The 11,134-nt window shown below is 47.2% G+C and overlaps 1 protein-coding gene across 1 annotated transcript in view; it reads left to right on the top strand.

The window, feature by feature from the left end:
* Window positions 1-510: 510 nt before the first annotated feature.
* Window positions 511-11,134, top strand: part of LOC144491897 (monoglyceride lipase-like) — a 36,339-nt gene continuing 25,715 nt past the window's right edge. The window contains exon 1 of the mRNA XM_078210187.1: window positions 511-665. Coding sequence (XP_078066313.1) covers window positions 511-665 — 155 coding nt within the window. The remainder of the gene's footprint in view (window positions 666-11,134) is intronic.

The following is an 11,134-nucleotide window of genomic DNA, read 5'->3' as shown; positions in this document are numbered from 1 at the left end:
GATGGAGGGAGCCAGGAGGCAGGGTGGAGGGAGCCAGGAGGCAGGGTGGAGGGAGGGAGCCAGGAGGCAGGGTGGAGGGAGCCAGGAGGCAGGGTGGAGGGATGGAGCCAGGAGGCAGGGTGGAGGGAGCCAGGAGGCAGGGTGGAGGGAGGGAGCCAGGAGGCAGGGTGGAGGGATGGAGCCAGGAGGCAGGATGGAGGGAGCCAGGAGGCAGGGTGGAGGGAGGGAGCCAGCAGCAGGGTGGATGGAGGTGTCCAGCTGCCGAATTCCGAGTGGCCCGTGTGTTCTGGTGATTGTTTCGCGGTCCGTTACGTGGATTTGTTTAAGGTCAGCGCTGGATTCTGTTGCTGTCTCTCCCGCTGTGGCGTGTGAGCCGCACAAGATGGATTGAAAGATGGGTTACTGTGGCAGTGGCTGCAACTCCACACACACGATTATGGACACAGGGGGGGTTCGTCTTTCTTGCTAGTTAGAGGAAAGCACTTGGCGAGTTTTCTTTTCTCTAAGGACATGTGCGGGATGAACTGCTGTTGCGCCAACTCGCCGCAGGATTCGGAAAATCGCACCACTCCTCAAGGTTTGCTGTACAGCGATCTAGCATACTTCATCAACGCAGATGGACACTACCTGTTCTGTAGATACTGGTCACCAAAGACACAACCCAGGTTAGCTTCTATCTCATTGTGGCTATTACAGGGGAGGGAGTGTGGCTCTACTTAAATTTCTTGACCTGTGTGGAGTAAGTCTTTCACACCATGTCTTGTGTGGGTGCAAGTGACCCTTTATCAATTTTAGTCCACTCCCCAATTCCCCCACCCAGACGGATTGTATGGCAGCTTGCTTGTATGGGACTGAAATTGGTCAGAGGAGTGGAGTTTAAATTTATTTACTGGTGTTACAAGTAGGCTTACAATAACACTGCAATTAAGTTACTGTGAAAATCCCCGAGTCGCCACACTCCGGCGCCTGTTCGGGTACACTGAGGGAGAATTTAGCACGGCCAATGCACCCCAACCAGCACATCTTTCAGACTGTGGGAAGAAACCGGAGCACCCGGAGGAAACCCATGCAGACACTGGGAGAACGTGCAAACTCAATACATACAGTGACCCAAGCTGGGAATTGAACCCGGGTCCCTGGCGCTGTGAGGCAGCAGTGCGAACCATTGTGCCCCCGTGCTACCCAGTCTGGGTGGAACACAAAACACAGAAGATAGGTGCAGGAGGAGGCCATTCGGCCCTTCAAGCCTGCTCTACCATTTATCACGATCATGGCTGATCGTCCAACTCAATAGCCTAATCCTGCTTTCTCCCCATAACCTTTGATCCCATTCACCCCAAGTGCTATATCCAGCCACCTCTCAAATCAACTACATCCTGCAGTAATGAACCTCAGGCCATGTTGCAAATCCCGCCAAGAGGGGATTTGGTGGGTGGGGGAGTGTATTTGGGATGGGTTTGATAAGGCTTGTTTTCAGACACAGGGATTGCAGGGTAGGATTGAGTTGTCTTCACCTCAGAGTTATCTGCATAAGGTTGTCAAGCTCTCCCACTCACTGACTGTTGTTTACACTCTTTTGGTTCCTTTGTTAAATCCTCAGTGTTTTCCTTTGAATCCTCTTTCTCTGCTTTCACAGTCTGGATTTGCTTTTCCACACTACACACCTTTTCCATCATGTGGATCAGAGACCAACAATTTAATCAGCTTTGGTTATTAATTCTACATTCAAGCAATGTTCACTGGTGATCTCTGGTGCTTGAAGATCCTCCATTTCAACTGAACATTTATCTTTCTTGAATTTCTACAAGTTAATTATTTAAGTGTTTCAATTCCTCTTTCACTAGATTGATTCCAGGTTCGAAGGGGCTGTCTGCCGTATGAGGAGCGGTTGATTAACTTGGATTGTATAAATCTTTCAGCTAACCTATTAGTTGCTGGGTGATGAGGTGCAGATTTTATACGCTGAATACCATTTACTTTGAGATAATCCTCAAACTCTGGTGAAGATAACTGTGAACCACTATTGCGAATAATCTGTTACGGTTTATCAAATCTTGCAAACATTTTGTCAAGTTTTTCAATGGTTTGTTCCCATGTAGTAGATTTCAAGGCAACAACTTCTGGCCACTTTGAGTGTGCATCAATTATAACTAAGAACATGTAACCCTCAAAAGGACCAGCAAAATCTACATGTAATCATTGCCATGGCATTTTTGACCACTCTCAAAGGAGACAATGGTGGTGTACTTCTTATTCATAGAGTCATAAAGGTTTATAGCATGGAAACAGGCCCTTCGGCCCAACTTGTCCGTGCCGCCCTTTTTTTAAAAACCATTAAGCTAGCCCCAATTGCCCACGTTTGGCCCATATCCCTCTGTAGCCATTTTACCCATGTAACTGTCTAAATGCTTTTTAAAAGACAAAATTGTACCTCCCTCTACTACTATCTCTGGCAGCTTGTTCCAGACACTCGCCAACCTCTGTGTGAAAGAATTGCCCCTCTGGACCCTTTTGTATCTCTCACCTTAAACCTATGCCCGCTAGCTTTAGACTCCCCTACCTTTGGGAAAAGATGTTGACTATCGCGCTGATCCTTGCCCCTCATTATTTTATAGACCCCTATAAGATCACCCCTCAGCCTCCTACGCTCCAGAGAAAAAAGTCCCCATTTATCCAGCCTCTCTCTATAACTGAATCTCACAGAATTGGCACTTGTTCCTCAGTCTGAGCACCCAGACCAGGCCACCAAAAATAATTACGAGCTAATTCCTTCATCCGCAATATACCAGGATGTCCTCCATGTAGTTGTTCAAGAACTCTTCCATGCAGACTAGGATCACTCAGATTCTCCAAATGGACACCTACCTTGGACGGTCAACTCAAGCTTTCTTGACACATATGGTTTCAAATCAGGATATGGATGATGCATTCCATCTATCACAGAATCACAGAGTGCAGAAGAGGCCATTCAGCCCATTGAGTCTACACCAATACGTGTGAAACAGCTGACCTCCCACCTACTCCCGTTTACCAGCACTTAGCCCATAGCCCTGAATGTTCTGATGTGCCAAGTGCTCATCCAGGTACTTTTTATAGAATGTTAGGCATCCCGCCTCCACCACCCTCCCAGGCAGCGCATTCCAGACCATCACCACCCTCTGGGTAAAAAAGTTTTTCCTCAAATCTCCCCTAAACCCCCTGCCCCTCACCTTGAATCTATGTCCCTCGTGACTGACCCTTCAAATAAGGTAACAGCTGCTCCCTATCCATTCTGTCCACGTCCCTCATAATCTTGTACACCTCGATCAGATCGCCCCTCAGTCTTTTCTCTGCTCCAAAGAAAACAACTCAAACCGATCCAACCTCTCTTCATAACTTAAATGCTCCATCCCAGGCAGCGTCCTGGTGAATCTCCTCTGCACCCCCTCCAGTGCAATCACATCCTTCCTATAATGTGGCGACCAGAACTGCACACAGTGCTCCAGCTGTGGCCTCACCAAAGTTCTATACAACTCCAACATGACTTCCCTGCTTTTGTAATCTATTCCTCGATTGATAAGGGCAAGTGTCCCATATGCTTTTTTCACCACCCTACTAACATGCCCTTCTGCCTTCAGAGTTCTGTGGACAAACACACCAAGATCCCTTTGTTCCTCAGAACTTCTTAGTGTCCTACCATTCATTGAATGCTTCCTTGACAAAATACTCCTTCCACTTTTCAGGGTTAACTTCCATCTGCCACTTATCTGCAATTTGACAATCCTGTCTATATCTTCCTGTAGCCCAAGACACTCAGCCTCACTGTTAACCACCCGGCCAATCTTTCTGCCATCCACAAACTTACTAATCCTACCCCCCACATAGCCGTTCATGTTGTTTATATAAATGATGAATAATATGGGACCCAACACAGATCTCTGTGGTACGCCATTGGAGTACTTGGAAGTGCTGGGTTAAATAGGGTGAAGTCAGCACAGTTTCAGCAAGAGGAAGCCATGCCTGACAAATAGTTAGAATTCTTTGAGGAAGTAAATGAGCAGGTTAGACAAAGGAGAGCCAGTGGATCTTATCTACTTGGATTTTTTGATTTGATTTGATTTCCAGAAGGCCTTTGACAAGGTGCCACACAAGAATCTACTGAGTAAGGTGGTGTTAGAGGCAGAATGCCAGCAGGGTTGGAAGATTGGCTGATTGGCAGAAGGCAGAGAGTGGAGAAGAGGGGGTCCTTTCAGGATGGCAGCCGGTGACTAGTGGAGTTCCGCAGGAATCAGAGCTGGGACCACAACTTTTCACTTCCTACATCAATGATCTAGATAGAGGAACTGAGGACATTGTGGCTAAGTTTGCAGATGATACAAAGATAGGCGGAGTGACAGGTAGTATTGAGGAGGTGAAGAGAATGCAGAAGGACTTGGACAGGTTAGGAGAGTGGACAAAGATGTGACAGATGGAATACAATGTGGAAAAGTGTGAGGTTATGCACTTTGGTCGGAAGAATAGAGGTATAGACTACTTTATAAATGGGGAGAGAATTCAGAAATCGGAAGCACAAAGGGACTTGGGAGTCCTAGTTTAGGATTCTCTTCATGTTAACGTGCAGGTTCAGTCAGCAGTTAGGAAGGCAAATGCAATGTTATCATTCATGTCGAGAGGGCTAGAATTGCCCCTTAGTGTCCTGAGATGAGTAGGTTAGAGGGATTAGCGGGTAAAATATGTAGGGATATGGGGGTGGGGCCTGGGTGGGATTGTGGTCGGTGCAGACTCGATGGACCGAATGGCCTCTTTCTGCACTGTTGGGTTCTATGAATCTATGAATCTATGAATACAAGAGCAGGGATGTACTGCTGAGGCTGTATAAGGCTCTGGTCAGACCCCACTTGGAGTATTGTGAGCAATTTTGGGCCCCATATCTAAGGAAGGATGTGCTGGCCTTGGAAAGGGTCCAGAGGAGGTTCACGAGAATGATCCCTGGAATGAAGAGCTTGTCGGATGAGGAACGGTTGAGGACTCTGGATCTGTACTCGATGGAGTTTAGAAGGATGAGGGGGGAATCTCATTGAAACTTACAGAATACTGAAAGGCCTGGATAGAGTGGATGTGGGGAAGATGTTTCCATGAGTAGGAGAGACTAGGATTCAAGGGCACAGCCTCAGAATAAAGGAATGACCCATAGAACTGAGATGAGGAGGAATTTGTTCAGAGAGTGGTGAATCTGTGGAATTCATTGCCACAGAAGGCTATGGAGGCCGGGTCATTGAGTGTATTTAAGACAGAACTAGATAGGTTTTTGATTGGTAAGGGGATCAGGGGTTACAGGGAAAAAGCGAAGAAATATTAGCCATGATCAAATGGCAGAGGAAACTTGATGGGCTGAATGGCCTAATTCTGCTGCTATATCTTATGGTCTTATGGTCACTGGCTTCCAGTGACTAAAGCAGCCTTCTGTCATCACCCTCCGTCTCCTACAACTGAACCAATTTTAAATCTACTTTATCAAATTACACTGTATCCCATGTGTATTTTCGGTCCCATGTGGGACCTTGTCAAAGGCTTTGCTGAAATCCATATAGACTACATCAACTGCACTACCCTCATCTACACAGCTGGTCACCTCCTCAAAAAATTCAATCAAATTTGTTAGGCATGCCCTCCCTCTGACGGAGCCATGCTGACTATCCCTAATCAAGCTTTGCCTCTCCAAGTGGAGATAGATTCCTTCAGAATTTTCTCCAATATTTTCCCCACCACTGACGTGGGTCTGTAGTTCCCTGGTTTATATCTACAAACCTTCTTAAATAACGGAACCACATTAGCTGTTCTCCAGTCATCTGGCATCTCCCCCGTGATGTGGCGATGCCGGCGTTGGACTGGGGTAAACACAGTAAGAAGTTTAACAACACCAGGTTAAAGTCCAAAGGTGTGGCTTTTGCTACCAAATAAACCTGTTGGACTTTAACCTGGTGTTGTTAAACTTCTTACTGTATCCCCCCCGTGGCCAGAGAGGAATTGAAAATTTGTATCAGAGCCCCTGTAATCTCCTCCCTTGCCTCCCACAGCAGCCTTGGGACGCAATTCATCCAGACCTGGAGATTTGTCCACTTTTAAGCCTGACAACACCTCCCATACCAATACCAATTCCTTTCAATACCATATCCATCACCCTTCCGATCACGGGATCAATTCTGGTCTGTCTCTGAACTTGAGAAGCTGTCACAGGCAAATGATCTACTCACGAAAAATAAAGAATATTAGCAAAACTAGTTGGTGGCATCTGCTCAATAGGTAAAGGTAGCGTGATACTGCATCAGCATGGCACTCTGACTGACAATACTTGATATCATAAGAGTGTGCAGATAAGATCAGTGACCATCTTTGCAATTGACTAGCAGCTAATAATGTAATGACTTTCTTTGGCCCAAAAATAGTAATGAAGGATCGAAAATCAGTCAATAATGTGAAATGACGACCATATAAATACTGATGAAACCTTTGTACGCCAAATATTATCCTCAATGCTTCTTTTTCTAGCTGAGAATAGTTAGTATTCAGACTCGTCAGAATACGTGAAGTAAAAGGTTTGGTCATTCTTCCCCTGAGGGATAATTTTTTAAAATTCATTTAGAACATAGAACATAGAAAGCCACAGCACAAACAGGCCCTTCGGCCCACAAGTTGCGCCGATCACATCCCCACCTCTAGGCCTATCTATAGCCCTCAATCCCATTAAATCCCATGTACTCATCCAGAAGTCTCTTAAAAGACCCCAACGAGTTTGCCTCCACCACCACCGACGTCAGCCGATTCCACTCACCCACCACCCTCTGAGTGAAAAACTTACCCCTGACATCTCCTCTGTACCTACCCCCCAGCACCTTAAACCTGTGTCCTCTCGTAGCAACCATTTCAGCCCTTGGAAATAGCCTCTGAGAGTCTACCCTATCCAGACCTCTCAACATCTTGTAAACCTCTATCAGGTCACCTCTCATCCTTCGTCTCTCCAGGGAGAAGAGACCAAGCTCCCTCAACCTATCCTCATAAGGCATGCCCCCCAATCCAGGCAACATCCTTGTAAATCTCCTCTGCACCCTTTCAATGGCTTCAACATCTTTCCTGTAATGAGGTGACCAGAACTGCGCGCAGTACTCCAAGTGGGGTCTAACCAGGGTCGGGGCGTTGCTGGTTAGACCAGCATTTGTTGTCCATCCTTGATCATCTTTCAGAAGGTGGTGGTGAGCTGCCTTCGGGGCGGCATGGTGGCACAGTGGTTGGCACTGCTGCCTCACAACGCAGGGACCCGGGTTTGATTCCTGGCTTGGGTCAATGTCTGTGTGGAGTTTGTGCGTTCTCCCCATGTCTGCATGGGTTTCCTCCGGGTGCTCCAGTTTCCTCCCACAGTCCAAAGGTGTGCGAGTTTGGTAGATTGGCCAAATTGCCCCCTTAGTGTCAATGGGACTAGCTAGGGTAAATGCATGGGGTTACGGGGATAGGGCCTGGGTGTAATTGTGGTTGGTGTAACTCGATGGGCTGAATGGCCTCCTTCTGCACTGTAGGGATTCTGTGATTCCTGAACTCATGCAGACCGTGTGGTGTACGGACACCCACAGTGCTCTCAGGGAGGGAGTTTCAGGATTTTGACCCAGCGAATGTGAAGGAACGGTGATACATTTCCAACCCAGGATGGTGAGTGGCTTGAAGGGGAACTTATAGGTGGTGGTGTTCCCATGTGTCTGCTGCCCTTGTCCTTCTAGATGGAAATGGTTGTGCGTTTGGAAGGTGCTGTCTAAGGATCTTTGGTGGATTTCTATCTTGTAGATAGTACACACTGCTGCTACTGAGCGTCGGAGGTGGAGGGAGTGGATGTTTGTGGATGTGGTACCAATCAAGCGGGCTGTTTTATCCTGGATAGTGTCAAGCTCCTTGAATGTTGTTGGAGCTGCACCATCCAGGCAAGTAGGGATTATTCCATCACATTCCTGACTTGTGCCTTGTAGATGGTGGATAGGCTTTGGGGAGTCAGGAGGTGAGTTACTCGCCTCAGTATTCCTAGCCTCTGACCTGCTCTTGTAGCCACTATGTTTATGTGGCGAGTCCAGTTGAATATCTGATCAATGGTAACCCCAAGTATATTGAACAGTGGAGGATTCAAAGATGTTTACACCATTGAATGTCAAGGGGCAGTGGTTAGAGTGTCTCTCATTGGTCATGGTCATTGCCTGACATTTGTGTGGTGCGGATGTTAGTTGCCACTTGTCAGCCCAAGCCTGGATATTGTCCAGATCTTGTTGCATTTGAACATGGACTGCTTCAGTATCTGAGGAGAAGGTGGTGGTGAGCTGCCTTCCTGAACCGCTGCAGTCCATGTGGTGTAGATACACCCACAGTGTTGTTAGGGAGGGAGTTCCAGGATTTTGACCCAGCAACAGTGAAGGAACGGAGATATATTTCCAAGTCAAGATGGTGAGCGGCTTGGAGAGGAACTTGCAGGTGGTGGTGTTCCCATGTATCTACTACCCTTGCCCTTCCAGATGGTAGCAGTCATGGGTTTTGAAGGAACCTTGATGAGCTCCTGTAGTGCATGTTGTTGATGATCCACACAGCTGCCATTGTTCATTGGTGTTGGAAGGAGTGAATGTTTGTGGAAGGGATAGCAGTCAAGCGGGTTGCTTTGTCCTGAACAGTGTTGAGCTTCTTGAGTGTTGTTGGAACTGCACTCATCCAGGCAAGTGGAACGTCCATCACACTCCTGACTTGTGCCTTGTAGATGGTGGGCAAGCTTTGGGGAGTCAGGAGGTGAGTAACTCGCCGCAGGATTCCCAGCCTATGAGCTGCTCTGATAGCCACAGTATTTATATGGCTAATCTAATTCAGTTTCTGGTCGATGGTAACCCCCCCCCCCAGGATGGTGATAGTGGGGGATTCAGCGATGGTAATGCCATTGAATGTCGAGGAGCGATGATAATATTCTGACTTGGTGAAGATGGTGTTTGGGATCAGATCAGAAACTCCAAGGTATATTATGAAGTTAGACTAGACCCCAACTATTTTTGATTTTGGCAAGAGTGTGAGGATAATTAAACTCTTCCAAAACGGAATAATCTTGCTGGGACCCTCTGCCAGCCGATTGGAGCGAGGTCGGAATTCTAAAGCTGCAGAATCACTGACACATGAGGCTTGGTTATTGTTTCACTTAGAAACCAGGTGTTCTCTTCTGCTGTACGTGAAGGATTAAGTCTGTTTGAGTTTTTTAAATTTTATTTATTAGTGTCACAAGTAGGCTTAACTTGCGATGAAGTTACTATGAAAATCCCCTAGTCGCCACACTCCGGCGCCTGTTCGGGTACACTGAAGGAGAATTTAGCATGGCCAACGCACCTAACCAGCACGTCTCTCAGACTGTGGGAGGAAACCGAAGCACCCGGAGGAAACCCACGCAGACACGGGGAGAACATGCAAACTCCACACAGACAGTGACCCGAGCCGGGAATCGAACTCTGGTCCCTGGTGCTGCGAGGCAGCAGTGCTAACCACTGTGCCACAGGGCCGCCCTTTGTAGTCATCTGAATTTGTGCGGACATCCTGTCACCATGTTCTATTTTTTCTTTGAAAACATACTGCAAGGATTAGTGAAACAATAATGTGGGTGATTTATTTGAAGAATAGACTATATAAAGTTAAAGGGAAATTATTATACACACATCTTACCTCGTGCCTACAAATCATAGGACCTAATGCATCATAAGTTGGAGTTTTGGGGCGGTACGGTGGCACAGTGGTTAGCACTGCGGCCTCACAGCGCCAGGGACACGGGTTCAATTCCTGGCTTGGGTCACTGTCTGTGTGGAGTTTGCACATTCTCCCCGTGTCTGCGTGGGTTTCCTCCGGGTGCTCCGGTTTCTTCCCACAGTCTGAAAGATGTGCTGGTTAGGTGGATTGGTCATGCTAAATTCTCCCTCAGTGTCAGGGGGACTGGTGGGGTGAATGTGTGGCGTTGCGGACATGGCGCCTGGGTGGGATTGTTGTCGGCACAGGAACGATGGACTGAATGGCCTCCTTCAGCACTGTAGGGATTCTATCCTATCCTGTGATCATTTATTCATAAAAATTAGTAAGAGTACATTACAAAAAGTGGACTAAAATTCAGAATTCTTCCACACAGTACGTTCCATTCTGAGCCGCCTCAATCGAACTTTCGTATTGTCGACCTTCGCAATATACATTCTGGGAGCGATCATCTGTGTCAGGAACACAGCCTGAGGGATTCCCACAGCATTAAAGCAACATTAGGTGGTATTTGCCTTCACAATCCATCCCCCTCTGCACACTTGCAGTGCCCACTCTGCACAGCACAGTAACGACATACGGCCAAGCTAACCCAAACTCACACCTTTCCAATCACGGTGCGCCATGCAGGAAGCAGCTGAAAGCAGTCCCTCCGACAAAGAACCGCACCGGAACAGGCCCTTCAGCCCCCTCCAAGCCTGCTCCAACCATGCTGCCCGACTGAACTAAAACCGTATGCACTTACGGAGTCCGTATCCAGCCATTCCCATCCTATTCATGTATTCGCCCTTAAATGCCGCTATCGTACCTGCTCCCACCACCTCCCCGGGAAGCGCATTCCAGACATTCACCACCCTCATTGAAAAAAATAATTTTGACATTCTGGGTTTCTGTAGCTACTGAGACAAATATTGTAATGTTTAGCTCGAGCCATCTGCTTCTAATTAATAGCCGAAAGGTGTATTCCCTTTCGGGCCAGCCGTGCGTGGATTTAAGTTTTAAATTCATGTTTATTTGGGAATTCCCTGGAATGATCTGAAAGCATCATTTGTAAGTGTTTTGTTTTTTTGCAAATTTATAGATCGGATATTATTCTTTTTTCCCTGTCTGAGTAAACTGAGAATGCCTGACAGGCTAACCCTGTTCATCTGATTAAAAATAGGAGGAATTGCTTATAAGTCTCATTGCAGTCCCAGGGAGAGATGTGGGATAATCAGTATGAGGGCTGTTACACACTCATCAGCTATTTGAAAAGAAAGACGTGTACGTACATAGCGCTATCCATGGCGACTGGTCATTCCAAAGTGCGTTACAGCCTGAGAGGCCCGATGGTTTAACATCTCATCCTGAAGGT

Source organism: Mustelus asterias, chromosome 3 (genome assembly GCF_964213995.1).
Source record: "Mustelus asterias chromosome 3, sMusAst1.hap1.1, whole genome shotgun sequence".
Taxonomy (NCBI): Eukaryota; Metazoa; Chordata; class Chondrichthyes; order Carcharhiniformes; family Triakidae; genus Mustelus; species Mustelus asterias.
The sequence above is the reverse complement of the archived record's forward strand: the minus strand, read 5'-3'. Positions and strand labels throughout refer to the sequence as shown.